At 42.4% G+C, this 21,040-nt stretch overlaps 1 protein-coding gene across 2 annotated transcripts in view; it reads right to left on the bottom strand.

The window, feature by feature from the left end:
- Window positions 1-1,687: 1,687 nt before the first annotated feature.
- The window catches only part of SNTB1 (syntrophin beta 1), a 229,604-nt gene continuing 210,251 nt past the window's right edge, over window positions 1,688-21,040 (bottom strand). For both annotated transcript variants that reach the window (XM_028090869.2, XM_028090870.2), the window contains 3 exons: window positions 14,018-14,214; window positions 8,681-8,871; window positions 1,688-4,937 (listed from right to left, as the gene is read on the bottom strand). In XM_028090869.2, the coding sequence (XP_027946670.2) occupies window positions 4,845-4,937; window positions 8,681-8,871; window positions 14,018-14,214 (481 nt within the window). In that variant the 3' untranslated portion in view covers window positions 1,688-4,844. The remainder of the gene's footprint in view (window positions 4,938-8,680; window positions 8,872-14,017; window positions 14,215-21,040) is intronic.

Below are 21,040 nucleotides of genomic sequence, written 5' to 3'. Positions count from 1 at the left end.
CAGAATATCTTGAATCAGTCAAAAAATGTTTTCATATGTAAAATGTAGTCAGGGTCTAGGCTCAGATAATTATGGGTTTCATCTGCACGAACAACTCAGAGGACAAAACAGTTGTGTGGGAAACGGTCCCATTGGATTTGGGGGACTGTCCTCCCATTGCAGGAAGTCTACCGGCTGTGGCTCTTGTTCAGTAAATACTAAGTGTGCCCCCACTCCCCAGCATAGTGGTGACAAAACAACACTAGCTCAGATTTCCAAAATGTCCTGGCAGGTGCCGCTCTTCCTGGAACTACTTTTTAAACAACACATGGAATACATATCTATGTATCTGTGTTTTTATCTGCATTTTGCAGAAGTTGCATTTAAGAACTTCGTCCACAGTAGTACTTAGAGATGGATCATTGTAACATTGCAGAATCTAGTGCATCTGTGTGCTGGGATTTATTTAGCTATTGATGGTCTTATTGACCTTTTTAGCTTCTTGCTGCAACTAATGCTGCCAATATGTTCCTTATATATGTTAGTCTTTGTGCACTTTTATCTCTAGAATAAATTCTTAGAGTCAAAATGTACATGTATTTTAAAATTTTTATAGATATTGCCAGATTACCCTCCAAATTATTGCCAAATGTATACCTACCGATGGCTGTGTAAGTAAATGCCGGTTTTCCCATCACTCTCCACCACTAGGTATTACGGAGAGTCTCAATCTTGGCCAATTGGTTCTTTAAAGATGAAAAGAAGGAATTTTAGGTGTCCTATTTAAAGCCATTTTCAGATCATTTTCTATTTCCTAATAGCTCCCAGCCTCGATAGGTCTTTTTATTCTATAGGACATTCATGTGGAAAAGAGATCGGACTTCCAGTGTTTTCTAGGGTAGAACAGGGTCATGACTGAAAGGCAGACCTAAGTTTGGGCTCTAATATCAGAACTCTGCAACAACTCCCACCATCCAGCAGTGGAAGGACCTGCCTTGGGAGAGAAGGAGCTCCCACCCCATCGCGGAAAACTTTTGATTTCAGGCAGAATGAACAACTGCAAGGGATGCTCAGGAAGAGATGCCTGAGTTCAATGGAAACACATACAAGGTCGGCATTTCCCCAAATGGAATACTTGGACCAGTAGTGTATGCAGGATGACTCTAGGTGGTACAGAATGTTTTAAACATTTAATTGGTGTATATTCATTTTTATGGATATACTGCGTTCCTATGTTACTAGCAAATCATATACCCTAAGATCCTAAGGTAGTATTGCTAAAATTACAAATAAACTTCGAGCACTAATGGGTTGATGACCTCTGAAGTCTCTTCAGAAGTGAGATTACAGTTCTAAATGTAATCCCAATTTTCAAATAGTAAAAAGACTTCTCAGCCGTAGACTGACATTAATTATAAGCAATTGAAACACAAACCAAGTTGTAGTACTACAGAGAACTCGAGTATTTGGAGCTTGGTGTACAGGTCAAATCCCATGAAAACTTAGTTAAAATGAGAGCCAAGATCCCTAAGGCCCAGATGCAGACCTGAAATTAGACGCAAACCCTCCCCACACACACCAAATTTTCTAGTGGCATCCCCTTTACCCATTAGCACCTTCCAGAGCCAGTCCTGGAGGAAGAGAGTAGCAAGTTGTGTTTTCACACTCCCTCTGTGGCTGTCATGAAACCACCAGCCAGTCCACCATATTCAGAGGTGAATATTTATTTAATTCATATATAAATTTTACATGATATCCATGGTGCTATAAACATAGGCACATTTTTTTAACTCAACGTACATTCAAATATTACTCCCTCACCCCAGTCCACTCCAATCCCCTCAAGATGGAATACCTAATATTTGTAAAAGAAAGGCTCTGCTCGTTAATTTCAGGCGAATGCATTTTTCAGCATTTTAATTACATCAATCGAAAAAATTAATTAAATGCCTCTACCTGGGTGTTTTTAAGAGGTTGATGGTTTTTCTACTTAGTTCAAGTCAGAAAAGAGATTGCTAACTGTATTCCTATTGGCCTTCTTTAAATCCCTGGATGCTTAAGGCTCACCTCATCTACCAGCAAATGGGTGGCTTCCCACTAAGTACAGATGAAACATCAGCCATTTGTATTGATTTGGCCTTAAAGGGACAAACGTGAATTTAATAATTCATTGATTCAAATAAGAAACGGATTAAGCACAGAGCAGACTGGACAAAAACAAATTCCCCAAAATGAATCCATTGATTCACTGTACCCAGGCATGATCCAGACGTCTGTGTGTCATTCACAACATTCATAACACATATGAAGACAAGATTAAAATCTACAGTGTAAAATCATTATGTAATTTCCTCAATTCAGAACAAGGAAAAATGAGTATTTGAAATTGATTCATCATAGCCACTCTGATATGATACACTTAACTTTGAAGGAAAAAACAAGGATTCATATACACAAATCTCTTAGTAAAATTGTCTACTTCTTGCTAATACATTTTAATTCAGAAAATGCATTAATTTATTCAAATGTATTTTTTCTAAAATATAAATATTTAAATTAAGTTTTTATAAATGCAGAGAAAGTAATTTGTTGACCCCACCCATTTATTAATCAGTCTAAAACGTAAGTGATGAAGAAATACTTGTAATTATCACTTTAATTTTTCTATAAATATAGAATAGGATCTTTGCAATTTAATTATAAGTAATTAACTCATACTTCATGTAGTACTGAGCACCTTAAATTACATATTGTTGAACTGAACTATTGGCATTATTATATGTATTTTAATGTTATTTACAATGCATAATTCTCTTATATAACAACATTCCAGTGACTTCGAAAATATGTAATGAAAGAGTGCAGTATAATTTATAAATGCATCAAAGCTTTCCTATAATATTCAGGGTGGAATTTCACTCTTCAGCATTTTAAAATGGGAAACCAAAAAAAAAAAACCAAAAACAAAATCAGTGACCTAAAGCTGTGTTTTCCCAAAGTGTTAAGGCTCACCTCATCTACCAGCAAACGGGTGGCTTTTATTTAATTTTATTTAATTTACTTTATTTTATTACTTTATTTTTTATTTTATTTTAAAGTAATCTCTACACCCAACATGGGGCTTGAACTCGAGACTCCTGAGATCGAGAGTCGCATGCTCTACCGACTGAGCCAGCCAGGCACCCGTTTTTGTTTTTTTAAAACATTTGCTTCATAAAATGCTCTGTCAGAAAGGTGCTCTGTAAGTACATGGGATACCCCCTTGAAGAATCACAATGTTTACACTAAAGTCTTTGAGGAGGCCCACGATCATGAAATCTGTTTCTTACCTCCATATTTAACACATTTTTGATCATCAAACCTCATTCTCACCGCCCCCCCCAAAACACCCCTCAGTCAATGCCCTTTGGAACTAGTGTTACATGATACATACTTTGGACGCTGCTTTGTAACTCAATAAACATATGTGTCTCAGTGTGCAAAATTACATCCCTTTAAAACAGTTTCACTTTTAAAAGCTCTTTGCATAGGTATTTGCTGAAGGACAATTCTGAAAAAAAAACACACATCAAATCCAGAGCATTTGTTTATGTAAACTACAGGGTAAAGAAGGGTTACAAATGCTTACGTAAACTCTAGAGCTAATTTTTAAGGTTCCAGGAAGGTGACTCCAAAATCAAATAATATAGGTGTCTTTTTGGTGAATTTGTATTGAAAGGTAAAAATAAAAGCATTAAATCAGTAATACGCTCTATGTTGTCTAAAAATATTCTTGTAGAAAAATAATCAGGTCGTTGTATTATTTCCCTGGAATGCCTAAGAGCTGTGGATACTGTCAGAATTATATGAGGCTGCTCTAGGACTGGTTTGAAAATGCATGCATACAAGCACAGGCAGAAACAAGGGTCAATAAATTGCTCAGTACTTCCACTGAAAACCACGGATTGGGGATAATTAGTTAACCACATGTAAGTTGTTTATATATATGTTATATATATGAGATATATATGTTACATATACATCTCAAATGACAATCTTTTTAAAAAAATATCCATAATTTGCTTTCTATAAGTAAAGCTATCAGTCTTGGCTCTAAGATAGCACACCTTGGTGTGAGTGCAGTCCCCAGATTAATCGCCTTTCAAGCACACTACTCTTCTGCACCGTGAAGCTTTGCAATATAAACAGTCTACTTTGGCTCAGATTCCACCAGCTTCCAGCTCAGATCAGTATCTGATGCTTTATTTAATTCCTGCTCAGCATATGCTAATGAGAATACTTCAGGATCACTCTACATCATTGAAAGATAATTCATTAAGAAGAGAATTACAGCTGCTTCATACTTAAAATAAAAGGTGGGTTTCCATTTGAAGCACTTTCTCTTTTCTTACCAGCAGAAGTCAACTCAATTAGAAGTAGGCAATAAATCACAATAAGACAAGGGATCATTGTTACTGGGGGCGAGAGAGGTGAAAATGTCCATTCCTCAACTATTCAGTTCTTGCTTACCTGGGTGAACCAGTTGCCTAGAAACTGGTATGATTAAGATCTGCGCATGCTGTTCTCATGTTCGTGATGTCCCTGCTTGTCATTATTTCAAAGCTAGGCTGTGTGTATTTATTTCCATTTGCCCTCACCTCTTTACCCTTCTACTGTTCTAAAAAGCCCGCTTTCTTTCTGATATTTCTCATGGTGTTTTCTTGGGGGCCCCCCTTGTCATCAGTGAAGCTGACAGAGAAGTCGGGCAGGTGAGAGGACTTGGGGATCCAAAGCTGACCGTGGCATGCCACAAATGGTGTGCCGCTCATAGTGTCTGATGTCACCAGCCCTCCTTTTCTCTAAGGCAAGTCACCCCTCTGCTCTGTTCAGGCCACCAAGCCCAGTCTTGTGATCTTCGCGGACAGGAAGGAGTGAATGATGAAAACAATCGGCTTGGGGCAGGAATGAAGGTCTAGTTGCTGAAATTTCAAAAGAAGAGAGCGTGAGTGATTTTAAATTGATGCTTGATGCAGAAGAGCGATTTACACATCAAACGGATCTGTGCACTTCCTGCTTTTAAGTGTTAACTGGAGCAATTATGGTTTTAAATCCTTGCCCTTCAATGAGATTTAGAAAAATAACTCTGAACTTATTTCTTACATCTATCTTTGTTTCCGAAATAGGTTCTGTGAAATTTATATATATCAGTACCACAAATTTTTTTTAAGATTTTTATTTATTTATTTGTCAGAGAGAGAGAGCACAAGCAGGGGGAGCAGCAGAGGGAGAGGGAGAAGCAGGCTCCTCACTGAGCAGGGAGCCCGATGTGGGACTCAATCCCAGGACCCTGGGATCATGACCTGAGCGGAAGGCAGACGCTTAATGACTGAGCCACCCAGGCGCCCCGTGAGCCCCGGTTTTAATACTTTAAAAAAAAAAAAAAAACACTTTTGAGATATATAATCTTGGACAAGTCACTTAAAATTTTCCCCAGTCCTACCAAATTCACAGGGTAACTAGAGTATTAAATGAGATACTATGTGTGAAAACTCAGAATGGGGAAGCCATGCTGCTCAGCAGCTGTGTCCCACTATCCTATGCCCCTGGATTGCTGTAAGCAGGGGCGTCGCCTGTTAAGGCCCCTGCTAAAGTCTTACCCTTCTCAGTGTGTTCCTATGTGTGGCCCAGCACATGACCAGAGAGTAAGAGTCAGGTGGAATTTTTATCACCTAAGTCAGGAAAACTGGAGGAGTTGTTCCCAATTCTCTTCTGCTGATGACACTGTTGGGGAGCAACCACCTGGACGTATAATAACATCTAGCAAAGTTAGGGTTGTATTTATCATGAATCGGGCACTGTGCTAAATATTTCCTCTACACCGTCTTATTTAATTCTCACAAAACCCCTGTGAGCTTATTGCCATTATCTGCATGTTTTATATGGAAAACTAAGATTTGAAGAAGTTCTAAAACTTTCTGAGATCACAGATCTTACAGGGGAGAATAAGTATGGCCACACTCAAGACAGAACCACAGTATTCAGTCTCACTAACACAGATCCAACTTTTGGAAGGAACCTACTTCAGTCACTATTTTATGGACAGAGAGACTCAGATCCAGAGACATAAAGGATTTGCCCAAGACAACTGGTGAGTTAGTTAGAGATGCAGAAAGAAAACACGGGTCTCTTGACCCTCAATTTATTCCATTTCCTACAGCCCATGTCTGCTCCCTTCCCCAGGAAGGGAGAGGAAAGGCCTGATGGTGCTGCCTGCTGGGGTTGCAGAACTAGGCCTGGGGAAGCCGTGCGTGACTTTGCACTTCTCAGCCAAACGGACTGGCAGCAAAACTCAGTCCTGCCTACATCTTCCAAGTCAGGTTGTAATTACAGGCTTCAGAAAGGCTGAAATTTAGACATAAGTGATTTTCCCCACAGGCAAAAATAGCCTTGATTTTTCAAGCTAAGGCTAAGGCCAAGAGCCTTTTGTCTTTTAGGTTTTGGTTTGGTTTTGGTTTTGTTTTGTTTTTTTGGCTAGGGAGCAGTCAGTCACCTTTAGGAAAGAGCACTCAGTCGAATGATTGATAGAGCAGCAACTGAACTATAAGTGTTCTTAGTAAAATGGACTTTCAAATCACTTGTTTGTTTCCAAACTTCTGCTTCAGGCTGAACTTAACTCATTGCAACACACAACGCTAGTGTGACGTCATCCACAGCAGCCGTGCTCCGCCTGGGAAATGCAGGCCTTATGCTCTCAAGTGTGGTCTCGGCTCTCCCCTCTGTCAGCCCCTGCTCCGTCCCCCTGAATGGTTTCCAGAGCAGTACCAGTCCAGTCCCCCGGGAGAAATCGCTGAACAGGCTGACGGCAGAGGGAGGGATGGAGGAAGGCCAGAAGCTTCACTGAAATTACTGGAGCTTTAAAATTGAGGTTTACCTGGGCATTTTATCTATTCCCCATCCCTGTTATCAAGCGGAAGTCAATGAATATTTGTTGACTAACCTAGTGACTTAGGAAGGACCTAAAGAGAGCCTAGTTATTACAGAATCAAGGTCCTCTTAAAAGTTCGGCATTTGACAGCTTAAATGAGATGCTAGGTCTTCCTGAGAATGTCAATTAACTATACTTGCTAGAAAGAACAGGCAATTCTCACCCTTCCATGGAGCTGAAGAAATACACTTATTTATTTATTTATTTAAACTCTACAATCTGTTTCTTTCTTTTTTTTTTAAGAGTTTATTTATTTATTTAATTGACAGAGGGAGAGAGAGAGAGAGAGAGTGCTCAAGAAGGGAGCGGCAGGCAGAGGGAGCGGGAGAGGGAGAAGCAGGCTTCCCGCGGAGCAGGGAGCCCGATGCGGGGCTCGATCCCAGGACCCTGGGATCATGACCTGAGCCGAAGGCAGACGCCTAACCGACGGAGCCACCCAGGTGCCCCACACTTTTTTATTTATTTATTTATTTTAAATATTTTATTTATTTATTTGAGAGAGAGAATGAGAGACAGAGAGCATGAGAGGGAAGAGGGTCAGAGGGACAAGCAGACTCTCCGCTCAGCAGGGAGCCCGATGTGGGACTCGACCCCGGGACTCTAGGATCATGACCTGAGCTGAAGGCAGACGCTTAACCAACTGAGCCACCCAGTCACCGGACACTTTTTTATTTAAATAGGCAGTAACGATCGCAGGAAGTCATGAATTTAAACACACTGGCTATTTGCATATTATTGATAGAAGTATAAAAGTTACTTTAACTGACAAATTTGCTAATTTTGTTAGGCATTATTTGCCGTTAGCCCAAAACTTCTGGGCTCTTCTCTGGCCTTCTCTCCACGTGGGTGTTGCTGACCAAGTTTCTCTTCGTTTCCTACTGCCCCTTCTACTCCGCCCCTGGTCCCGACCATCCACCTCTGTGTTCTCCACGTGTTGTACTCCTCGGAGACCCCCCCCACCTGGCTGGCCCTGCTCAGCTTACATCCTTACACCCCCGAGGCTAGATTAGATGTTTGATACTTTTTTAAAAATGAATGGTGCAGGGCGCCTGGGTGGCTCAGTCGGTAAGCGGCTGCCTTCAGCTCAGGTCATGGTCCCAGGGTCCTGGGATCGAGCCCCACATCGGGCTCCCTGCTCAGCGGGAAGCCTGCTTCTCCCTCTCCCACTCCCACTGCTTGTGCTCCCTCTCTCACTGTGTCTTTCTCTGTCAAATAAAATCTTAAAAAAAAAAAATGAATGGTGCAGGGGCACCCGGGTGACTCGGTAGGTTAAGCATCTGCTTTCGGCTCAGGTCATGATCCCAGGGTCCTGGGATCGAGCCCGACATCAGGCTCCCTGCTCAGCAGGGAGTCTGCTTCTCCCTCTCCCTCTGTGCGTGCACGCTCTCTCTCAAATAAAATAAATAAATAAATCTTCTTTTAAGAAAAATGAATGGTGCATTTTGAAGCTGGTGGGACCCTATTTGATAAAAATTTAATGCTGACTTACTAAGATACCTTGATTCAAATATTTAGTTGGTATGCTAGTGGAAAAGGAGACCAAAGTAAGGCTCTTTGGAATAATTGGATCTAATCATAGTTTTTCAAGGATCAAATAAGACATGAACCTGCAAGTACTTTGCAAATAGTCAATGGCTAAATAAATATAATAAGGCCGTGTTATGTTTGCGAGCCCTCACAGATGTGTTGCCCCATGAAAAATATGTGAAATCACACTGTCTACAGAAATACACTTACAATCTCTCCATCTTTGCCTCCAAAATCTAAGTACAGCATCCTGATTCCATCATCTGAGGACATTTTCAGCTTTTCATAGGGAGACTGTATGATTGTCTTGGGAAAGGCACCCTCCTGTGTTTCAGTGGTAATAGAAAATCCATTCTCATAATGTATGGTCAGGCGGCACTCCTGGTTTTTGTAGGTGCAAGCTGAGGGGAGAGAGGAGAGAGCGTGGTATCAACAGCAAGTCCATCCATTCTCCCGGGCACTTACCTTGCAAGCCTCCTCAGTCCCAGGGCCAGCCACACATTTCTTCTCAAGTTGAAAACTAGTCATTGCTCATGAAAATATTCTCCTTGGACTGATTTTGATGTTGTAATTTAACTTGTCCCATGAAACCAAGGGAGATAAGCTGAAAGAATTCCTTTTGCCGGGATTTACTGAATTTTATCTGGGCTCCAGCCCTTATCTGACCCTCTGACAGCACATAGGTAGATGGGCGTACTTGCCTTCCACTGGCCTTGTCTCAGGGGTCGGGGGGGAAAAAGCTGACATTTGATTGAGGGTAAGCTAGCTCTGAGCTGTCATCGTCATCACGCATGCATGCACGCACACACGCACACACCCCATTGTGTCATGCCCACCACCTGGTGAAAGGAGTGAGCATTCCTCCATTCCATTACCGATGTTAACAAGTGTAACACACCTAAGAAGTCAGGAGTAAGTCGCTTAAAAATAATCCCACTTTTAGTTTTTAAAAAGTCAAACTAAGCTCATTTTATAAATAGAAATGAGTGTTTTAAAACTTTCCCAGGCGATCTGATGATCGTTGGGTCCTGGGGAAGCTGGGTTGCAGAGAGATCTCAGAGGTGGCTCCTTCCATGGAGAAGGTTGTTTCCTGTCTCTGCCCAGTGTGACACTCAGGAACCGTGCAGGCGGTGGTCACAAGGGACCCTCCGATCCAAAGGAACAAAACTAAAACCTCTTGATCAGGACAGCTTTTATGTGTGGTCCTCACTGCATTTAGGAAAACGTTATCAGTACTCGAAGCGTATGAGCTGGATGAGGGACTGCCCCAGAATCCTAGTTCCTATTTAGGAAGACTTGTGAAGGTTCAAACCTTTGATCAAAGAGTTCTGAAAAAGGTTATTAAGTATCAGATTGGATTTTTTGCCTCACAGAACTCCACATTTAACAGATCCCGGCAAGTAAACTGGCTCAGACCTTCACAGACATCTGAAAGCTCTTTAGGGAAACCAGGACATTTTCCTGGCTGGGGATGGGGTTTGGAAGGGGTAAGAGTCAGGGCATTATGACTGCGCGGAACCATCCTTAGCTCAGCTAGGCTTTATAAGCCAACTGAACTTCACCTTCCCACAAACTTCTGAAGCAGGACCTAAGCTTAATATGACAGGTGAAAAAAAGCAAAGCTCAGACAGATGAAATCTGTCACAACTGAGGTGGCTTAGAATTCAAAATTCAAGTTCTTTGCACTCGGTGCCATGTATCCTTCTCATACTCTGGCAGTCAGGATACAGAGGGATGTGGAGAGGGACCTTGGCAAAGAGAGTAATAACTGTATGGCTGGGGGGCCTTCAAGGTTTGGGGGAAAGAAAAAGGGGACTCTATCGGCTCACAGAATGAGGCGGCTTTTAATTGAAGCTCTGGTGAAAAGTGTACCCCTTCCTCCGACTTCCCACAGGCATCTTTCAATTTGTAACTAAGGGTTGGTATTTCCCAAAGGTGCACTACACTCTCTAATAGATTTCTGAGTCCTTCTGAGCTACAGCCCCTCCGTAAATCTCATCTTCTCCAAAGGTCCGCAGACCCCTGCCATCCCTGCAGTCCTGGGATGGCCAAAGACAGTGGCATGGGTGTAGGTATGGCTTCCCATCTTGAATCCTTATTTTTGACACTCCCTACTTCTATTACCTGTAGAATAAGTGGGCAAATGAGCTCTAACCATGTTTTTCTTTTTTCTTCGTCTATATTTGAACTTTAAAGCTACGCCCTCACATATTCAGAATCAACTGATTGTGGTTACTTTCAATTCTAGTTGACCTCAGCTGGTGTTCACGGTCTTTATAGAATGGAACTGATTATCTGAAGATGTTCTCAATCCACACAGGACAAATCGAACACATTAGCAAGTTAATTGAAGCTCTGATTAAAACATAAGCCCCATTCCCCAACTCCCTGAAGGCATCTTTCAGTCTGTAACTGGGTTGCACCTGTGGTCATTCCAGAATTTCTTCTCTTCCGCCACCCGGCTAGCTCAGTGCACACAGTGCTTTGTTATTTCCTTTGGCTGGTCTACCAACAGCCCCATGGCTTTCCTATCCAAGTAGAGTTCAGCTTATTGAGAGAGGAAGATTTTACAAAATCTGTGGAATGTAAACTAAACCAAATCCCCTTGGCCTTTTCCATTCTTTCCTAGAACACTCCTGAATTTGTTGCAAGGAGCGTGAACTTCTCCAGCATTTACACATATCATCAGCTCATTAGTCTAGTTTTCTGGTTTTCCGACTCTCAGGTCCAAAACTCTAGTTTTTCTTGCCAGACTCAGCATAAAAATAAGAGCTTCGGTGACACTCTCAAATGTTTCCAACGATGATGGGAAATGGTGGGGGGCACCAATCTGTTTCAGGGTAATTACAGAAAGACACTGATTTTGTTGGAGTTGCTGCAGCAGACATTCTACAAAACATCTGGTTTTTCATGTTTGCATGAGCAAAGGAAACGTGGAGAAACCCCACCACACGCTCACGTGTGTCCCGTCTTTTTGACTACTCCTGGGTGGGAGTTGCTCCTGGGGGAGGTTGCTCCCTGTTCAGTGCTGCTCCCAGAGGGCTCCATGGCCCAGCAGCATCCGCACCAACTGGGACGTTATCAGGAACAAATTCTTGCACCCCAACCCCAAACGGCTAAATCACAATCTCTGGGGGTGGAGGTCAGCAATCTGGGGCTTTTAGGGGTAAAACAAAAAGAACTTTACTTCTAATGTGGCTCGTGTGACTGAGGAATTCATTTAATTACATTACATTTAAATAGCCACACATGACCAGAAGCTAGCATACTGGACAGCACAGGTCTGGGGAAATAATGACAAGAGTAACAACTAATACTAACGCGTAGTGAGTGCTTACTTACATGTCAAGCACTGTGCTAGGAGCTTTACATGGATTATTTCTCTTCATTCTTGACAACTCTATGAGGTGGGTACTATTATTTCCTTCTTTTTTCCGGATGAAGAAAACAAGAGATGCAAGTAAGAGTAAGAGATTAAGGAAGAAATAGGAGGGCCACTTGGGTGGCTCAGTCGGTTAAGCGTCTGCCTCAGGTCATGATCCCAGGGTCCTGGGATCGAGCCCCGCATCGGGCTCCCTGCTCAGTGGGGAGCCTGCTTCTTCTCTCTCTCTCTGTTTCTCATGAATAACTAAATAAAATCTTAAAAAGAAAGAAATAGGACTGGAATTTGAATCCAGGCCTTTCTGACTTAAATCCTACACTGTGGCTATTACTTTGTACTGGTTCCTCAGAGACAGAGAAATGAAACAACAGGCAAGAAAACATGATAGAAGAGGGTGAGCAGAGAGTATTCTGAGAAACAACCCTGTGGGACTTAAAGGTGGATTTACCGGAAGACTGTTGTTGAGGATACCAGCTACTCTGTCACATACGGCCTCCTTGCGAGTGACGGCAGGAGACCTGGAAGAGGGGCTGGTCTTCGATCTCAGAACCAGAAACAATCTTGGATCTCAGAATCAGGAGCAATAGCATCATGAACACTGTTAACTGTACATTGTGCTGGCTGCTGAAAATCACTGGGTTCATATGGAATCCACCTTAGCAAATGTACAAGATCTTATTTTATTTTTTTAAAGATTTATTTATTTATTTTAGAGAGGTGGGCAGGGCCAGAGGGAGAGGGAGAGAGAACCTCAAGCAGACTCTGTGCTGAGCACGGAGCCCGATGTGGGGCTGGATTTCATGACCCCAAGATCATGACCTGAGCCAAAACCAAGAGTTGGGTGCTTGACCGACTGAGCCACCCAGGTGTCCCAATGTACAAGATTTTACAGTATATACTTAGCTTATTCATTTTAGCTGAGATTCGTATTAGTTTCTAGTCTCCAATTTTACCTTTGCCCAATTAAAAAATTAAATTATCTATATATTTACGTATCGATGCATTTATATCTATCTGTCATCTCCATCACCTATCAATCATCTGATTTGGAGAGGGGCATGAAACTCATTTATCACAGCAGCCTGAACAGAATTGCTGGGTTTTGACCAGTGGTACAGCCGTGAGATCCATGTCTCAGTAGACACGAGAGTCAAAGAAGAATGGTCTTTAGAATGACACAACATTGCGTTAAAATCAGTTCTGTCATTTATTAGTTGTGAGATCCTGGACAAGTTACTTATTCGGTAAAATCAGATTGGCAAGGGAATTGTGAGGATTAGGTAAGATAAGGCAATGATTTGCAACCCGGGACACACACACACACCCCTGAATCCAAAGTTCCACAAATCTAAGCAATATTTACACTGATATGTGTATTCCATTTAATTTAATTTTTTAAATGTTAGTCTTGCCTCGACTCATTGACTTCTGGACCCACAGCAGGATTGTTTCTCATAGTGTGGAAAACACTAAGAGACATTATATGAAATGCCTGGCACGTCATGAGTACACTCAATAAATAGGACAGTATAGAGGGTTCTTCCTTCTGCACACATGTAACCCATGTAAATAATCCATGTAAATCCCACTTCCCGCACTCACTAGGCCTTTCTTAGGGCTCTGCATGAACAGGGCTGCGCTCACCATGTGGTCCCTCCATCCTGCCTCGGCTTCAACATTCAGACCAGTGGCACCGGTGGCTCTTCCCAAGGCTCTGCCCTTTGCTGTTGGAAACCCCCACCCCCCCACCTGGATGCCTCTGTTTCCTGCTCTTTTTCACAAATCAGTGCCCCAGTTTCTGGATCAACTCCGTGAGCTACCAAAATTATTATTTCCAAGAATTTTATTCTGTGATAAATTACCCAGAGTCAGTCTCTATGTTTATAACAAGAACCTGCTGGTTGGTGCCTCAAAGCTCGTGCCTGCAGGAAGCCACCCTGGGGTCACAGTCAGGAAAACGACATCTGACTCCCTGAATTGCCAACTTTTCTTGAATGGAGATGGGAAAAGGCTTACATTTGAGTAGGGCATACAGTGCCCTAATTTGGAAGAATTTGAGTTCACTTCGGGAATTCCAAACAGCCCAGAAGGCCAATACTGGAAACTACATTGAGGCTGGGATGGAGCAGAGGGTGTGCTGGTGCTGGAGAGCCAGGGGTGCTCACCGGTAGTGACTTCGGTGACCAGTTCCGCCGAGTTGTGGCAGCCCTGCACGATGCTCCTCGTCCAGTGGGAGAGGTCCCTGCTGGTCTCGGCCCTGAACAGGTGTGTTTCAATCCCCTGCCTGGTGCCTGTTCGTGTCGCGAAGGACAGATCCACACCAGCCTTGGGCGATCCTTTGCCTGGACCTGAATGGACCAGCCTGTTGAGAGACAGAAAGAGAGAGAGAGACAGAAAATCATCAGACTGGAAACCACCGTGTTCCCCTGAATTGTGTCACCTGGTACAAAGCTCCCAAATTGGTGATTTGCTCTCGGTTTTCCACCCTAGAACCAAAGGGTCCGCTCTAGCACCAGCATTCACTGTGGTTTTTCTGCCTTCTGCTCAGCTAGTTCGTCCCCAGGGCTAGAGTGAGACTTAAAGGTGGCCGGGATTGTGTCTGGTGACAGGTGCAGAGTTGCATGACATGACTTTAATGAGACAAATTCAACTATACTCACTCAGCCAAAAAGAGAATTGAGCAAGTGCAAAAGAGAACAATTTAAATAGTGTATCAACCCTTTCCTCTCCATTCCATTCCTGGACATGTGTATGTCCCAGGGTGAGCATGACACTGTTCCCTGCGTTCAACTGCATTCCCCCATGTTTCTTGTAGTTTGGAGCATCTGGCTGCACCAAATGTCCTTCTGGGTACGCGTCCGTCGAGCACACAGCCTCCCAGTGCAAGCAAACCACCAGGAGACTCAACGGAAGAAGCAGCAATCTGTGCCCTTGTGTTAAAGCCCAGGAAGAACTAGCCATGCCAGGCTTCCTGAGAACTGGAAGAGAATTGCACTTTATGGGAGATTTCAGGGATTTCCGAGAGTGATTGGTGTGAAGCACACGATGTTCACATTGGCTTTAAAACACATGCTCAGCATAAATGTGACTCCCATAGTACATATTTTCCAAAAGGCCAGACAGAAAAAATGAGGACTCTCAGATTCTGAGTGCTACTTTCTGAGCACACACAGGCTCCTACTTCTCACGTGTCCCCTTTAAACCCCTGGATCTCTCCTGTTCTCTCCTGCTCCTTGATATCTCAACCCCCATTGGGGAGAAATGCTCCTATCAATAATTTGCAGGAGAGCGCGAGTATAATTTAGTAAATGTTACTTCTCCCTAGGATATTTGCATTTCCAGCCTTATCTTTTAATATAGAAAGAAATACTACCATTTGCTAGGGAAATGCCAGGTGTCTATTCACCTTGGTGCACGGGAGAGGTACTTTCTTAGGCAAAGGGCTTATTCCCTCCAGATTAAAAATTGCACAAAGGAAATCCAAAAGCTTATTCTCTCTCATAAGCTTAAATATTATAGAGCAAAATTATTGGTGAACTAAAACATCACACGCTGTTGAATTTCTAGCAACGAGCTTGTTGTATAACTGAAGAGCTTTCTTTTACCCACAAAGCTGGTATTGGCGGGAAGGGTGGTCCGCAATGTCGACTTGGAGAAAAAGTTTCGTTGAAAAACTTTTTGGGTGTAAAATTCTTTGAAGATAGAGAAGTTTCCAAGAGATAATGAATGTTTCCAAGAATGTGGAGAAAAGGGAACCCCTGCACACTGTTGGTCAGCATGTAAATTGGTGCAGCCATTATGGAAAAGAGTATGGAGGTTGCGCAAAAAATATTAAAACCAGAACTACCAGATCTACCAATTCCATCTCTGAGAATATGTCTGAAGGAAGCAAAATCAGTATCTCAAAGAGATATCTACAACCCCATGTTCTTTGCAGCACTATTCACAAAAGCCAAGGTATAGAAACAACCTACATGTCTGTTGATGGATAAATGGATGAAGAAAATGTGGCACGTGTGCACATGCGCGCGCACACACACACACACACACACACACACACACACTGGAATGTTATTCAGCCTTAAAAAGGAAGGAAATCCTGCCATTTGCAACAACATGGATGAGCCTGGAGGGCATTATGGCTAAGTAAAATAAGCCAGGCAGAGAAAGACAATACTGGGTGTGGAATTTCAGATTCATATGTGGAATCTGAAAAAATTCAAACTCATAGAAACAGAGCAGAATGATGGTTGCCTGGGGCTAGAAGGTGGGAGAAATGGAGAGATGTTGGTCAAAGGGTAAAAACTTTTAAAACTTTTAGTTATAAGATGACTAAGTCCTGAGGATCTAATATACAGTGTGGTGACTATACTTAATAATACTGTTTTGTATACTTGAAATTTGCTAAGAGAGTAGATCTAAACATTCCCCCCCCACACACACATGCCCAAAAAACTAACTAGGTGAGGTGATAGGTATATTAATTAACTTGATTGTGGTAACTCATTTCATAATATATATGTATATGAAATGATTATATTGTGCATTTTAAATTTTATCAATTATACCTCAATAAAAAATAATAATAAAAGAGGAGTTCCATGAATCTCATGGAGAGAAGAATCTGGGACAGTGTGCTGACCTGGGTTTAAATCTAGGTGAGGCTAAAGGAAAAATAAAGCATTTCTCAAAAGCCTGCCATGAGTTTTAAAGGGATTGAGGGTCAGGTAAAAAATCATTAAGATAAGGTACGTATAAAAAAACGAGAGTTTATATTGTTTTCTTAGTTGCTCAAAAATTGTTTTTATACTCGAGGGTGTTTACATTTTAGTTGCTTCAGGAAATACACCTAAGCTCTTCCTTTTTAAAATCTTAAAATCTGTATCAGTTGGGGGCGCCTGGCTGGCTCAGTCGGAAGAGCAGGTGACTCTTGATCTCAGGGTGGTGAGATCAAGCCTCACGTGGGGTGTAGAGATTAAATAATTGAAATAATCTACGAAATCTATGAAATAATAATATTAATAATATTGTAAACTGTCCACGTTCAGCACAGACCTAGCATACGGTTTGTACTAAATACCATTCCCATACCCTTTCTGTAGCCCTTAGTGCCGCTACCCTCGGATTCCTTATTTTAAAAATGCAATTGCTGCCTCCCATGCTTGGGATTCAATATAATAAGCTACCTAAAGCACTTCATCTAGTGCTTAGTGATCATAAGAAGCATTCCGTAAACACTAGTTCCCTTATGCTTTCCCTAGCCTGACATGTTCTCACTTTCCATCCCTAAGTTTCCACCAAAGGAGCATCAACTCTGTCACAATCCAGGGCCAGTGGAAATGTAACACAGAGGTACAGGCGAAGGGAGAAAAAGAGGTACCATCCTTGTGGAGAATGTCCCTTGTTTGTGAATTTCCTATCAATATTAATTTTTCTCCAGAGAGACTATAAAATTGAAGCCAATAATAACTGGAAAATGCAATTTGTTGGCAAACTTGCAGTTGGCAGATCTGGGTATAGGGAATGAAATTATTAACCAAGTGTAACAAGGTGTGAGAAAGGCCTGGATCCAGCTGATGGATACAGGGCACAGGGAGTCCTTCATGGGGAAACTCGGGGAGTTACAAGTAACGATGAGAAAAGAGCCTTTGGAGGGAGGACTACCGCTGTACTTTGTTATTCGTCTCATCACCAAATTTCATTCATTGAACAGAAAAGAGAAGAGGAGAAATTGATTTTTCCACTAATCAAGAATTATCTAGTATCTCTATTTTTTTTAAAGATTTTATTTATTTATTTGAGAGAGAGAGAATGAGAGAGAGAGAGCACGAGAGGGAAGAGGGTCAGAGGGAGAGGCAGACTCCCCGCTGAGCAGGGAGCCCGATGCGGGACTCGATCCCGGGACTCCAGGATCATGACCTGAGCCGAAGGCAGTGGCTTAACCAACTGAGCCACCCAGGTACCCTCTAGTATCTCTATTAAAGAACAAATTGATTAGCTCTCTGAAGAATAGCAGACATGCTGAATAATGCATTCTTTTGAATACACCAGTATGGGTTAATGAAACGTGCAAAGCTGTATGTACAAACAATCAGATAAAGCAAACTGTCTTGTCCACTACCTACTGTGCATAGTGGTAACAAAAATATACTCTTCCAGATTAAAATCGAGTGACCTACAGGGGCACCTGGGTGGCGCAGTTGGTTAAGCATCAGACTCTTGGTTTCAGTTCAGGTCCTGATCTCCCAGGGTCCTGGGGTCGAGCCCTGCGTCTGGCTCACCACTCAGCATGGTGTCTGCTTAGGTTTCTCTCTCCTTCTCCCTCTGCCCCGCCCCCCGCCATACTCCCCGCTCAAATAAATAAGTAAATCTTAAAAAAAAAAAAAAAATCAAGTAAACTACACCCAATATCCACACGATGCATATGGGTACACTCCTCTGGGTGGAGTATTACACAGACCTTGAAAATTATTTTATAAACACACATGGCAAATGTGAGGAAATGTATATAGATCTATTGAAACTCTCTAAGCATACAATTCAACTATGTAAGAGAAAAACTTGGAAACAAATCCATTAAAATGTCGACTAATTTTATGGGTGATTTCATTTCTTCTAATCTTTTTTTATCTTAAAATTTTCCATTCCACTGAAAAATACCTACAATTCTGACTCAGCATGTCACACGTGTTTTGTCTGTCGTCTGTTTCACATTAGTGTCAGGTCAGGGTTGGAATACCTGATGAGCTCCTCTGTGTCCCCTTACATGGGCTTCTGTCTGGGTTATTCTAAATCATCCTCGTCTAGCGCTTCAGACTTAACACCTGCAGTGGAATGGTCTTTCTCAACGTGAAGCTAACTGAGCCGTGTGGGATGAAACCTACATCTGTGGCCTCATTAATCCCTTACAGGAACCAACTGGCCTCCAGCAAATGAGACAGAAGAGATGCTGAGACCTGCCAGTTGAAGTTACAGAACACTTTTGGATTTTCGGGGGTGCTATGAGGGGCCTCAGGGGAGCTTCCTGCTCTGTTCAAGTCTTCTCTCTACCTTCAAATGACCACCAAAAAAGTCACTAAGTCACTCATTCATTCAATCAATCAGTAAAGATTTTGCCATTCGCCAACTGATATATCATACCAACATTTATGGAACACTGTTATGGACTGAACTGTGTCCCCCTAAAATTCATAGGTTGAAGCCCTGACCCCAAGTGTTGATTGTATTTGGAAATAGAGCCTATAATGAGCTAATAAAGTTTAAGTGAAGACATAAGGGTAGGGCCTCAACCAATAGGAGGGTGCCCTCACGAGAAAAGAGATGCCAAAGATCTCTCTTCCTCCACACACACACAGTGGAAAGGCCAGGTGAGGACAGAGCAAGAAGGCAGCTGTCTATAAGCCAGGAAGGAAACCCTCATTAGAAACCAACCCTGATGGCACCTTGATTTTGGACTTCTAGTCTCCAGAACTATGAGAAAATAAGTTTCTGTTGCATATGCCACCTGCTTTGTAGTATTCTGTTATGACAGCCCTAGCCAACTAATAAAAGCACCTACTCTATGCAAACCCAAGGCTAGGCACGGCGTGAGTAGAACAGATGAGACCCAAGTTCAAGAGGAGAAATGCCCTCTTCCCTCCGATTCCCACAAACTCTTCACTCCAGGTTCTGCCGCCGTTCTTGGGAGACCCACTCCAAGAATATGGAAGAAAGTCAGGACCAGCCTCTGGCAGATGACAAGTGGAAGAGATGAACCAGGGTCAGGTGGATGGGTGGAGAATTATTCCTCTTCACTGGGGCAGCCCGATTATTATGGAGGTCTTTCTCCAGAGGGCGAACCAGAAGCTGGAGTAAAAGCTGTCCCATCAACAGTGAAGAGCAGTGGATTCCGACACAAGGACAAAGAGGAGCCCTACATTTGTCAACATTTTTATCATTTCATTCCTATCAAGATGTTGGAAATAATAGATTTCCTTATTCTTTATAGCATCTCCAACTAATTGCTTTTCATTGTCAATAGTAGTTAGCTGGAGACAATACATGGAGATGCCATCCTGAGAAGTCCGAACAGAGATGTTTTGTAAATCATGGCATTGCAAAAATGAGACAAGGCCACTTGACAAGGTACAACCAAGATCCTTTCTCTTACCTCTTTTTAGTTATGTGGGCTGCCCCTGGGTTAGGAGTGGTGGCTACAAGGAAGAGATAGAGAAAAACAGTGGCATGATTACATTTATAAATGTTCTGTGAAATCTTTCTCGAGATGAATTTGTATTGGCCTATTTCCAACTCCAACCAATAAAATACTATCGGCTATACAGTCCTGGATACCGTACTGTCCAACTGTTCATTGAGCATCTCAGAGCTCCCAGGGACCTCCGATCAACATAAACTGAAGCAATATTGCCTAAGTTCCTTAAGATCTTAAGAACCCAATACCTGGGTTCCAAATTAAGTAACCCCAGGACCCACAAGGGCCACGTCCACTTCAAAGCACAGGATGTTTTCACTGGGAGTCAAACCACTATTCAAAAGAAACAGTCATGTGGATGGGAGATTGAGGGTCCACACGAGGGGAGTTTTCCTAACAATGGCAAAGATGACATGAGTCACTATGTTTAGATGTCTGTGGTGTGCGAAAATAAGGAAGAGGCAGCTGGCCTCTCCAGGCCAAAAGTGCTATTGATGGATGGCTGAGAGAAGGTGACTTGAAACTTCTTGCTTTGTGCTTTAATGAAAAGAACGTTTTTGAGATGTGAGCCTGAGTAAAGTGCAGTGGAAGCCGAGAAGGGGATGGCATTTGGAAAAAGAGCAGCCTGATGCTTCAAAGGAACTCGAGTCCTCACTGAGAAGATTACACACCAACACACCAGAAGGGCTTAGAGGCTACAGAACTGAAACTCGGGGCGGGGTGGGGGTGGGGGATCTTTGGGAAATCAGGGAGAACAAGTCAGAGGTTCCAAGACTGGAAAAGTGAAAATTATATCCTGATTTTCAGAACACAGAATAAAGTAGATTCTTTGACCTTGTTCCCAGGCCAAATTTAGTAATGGACTTTTTAAAGTAACCTTTTTTTTTTTTAACTTTGGAAAAGAGGAAATAGGAGTTCACGAGGGCCTCTGTGGCTTCCTTACATCAACTGTTTTATCCAGAAACCAGATTACTAGAAAAGGAACAGATGAAGTAAA

The sequence above is a fragment of the Eumetopias jubatus genome, unplaced genomic scaffold (genome assembly GCF_037043125.1).
Source record: "Eumetopias jubatus isolate StellerSeaLion01/CBP00866 unplaced genomic scaffold, mEumJub1_p1.0 scaffold_4, whole genome shotgun sequence".
Classification (NCBI taxonomy): domain Eukaryota; kingdom Metazoa; phylum Chordata; class Mammalia; order Carnivora; family Otariidae; genus Eumetopias; species Eumetopias jubatus.
This window is presented reverse-complemented; position numbering and strand designations above follow the sequence as displayed.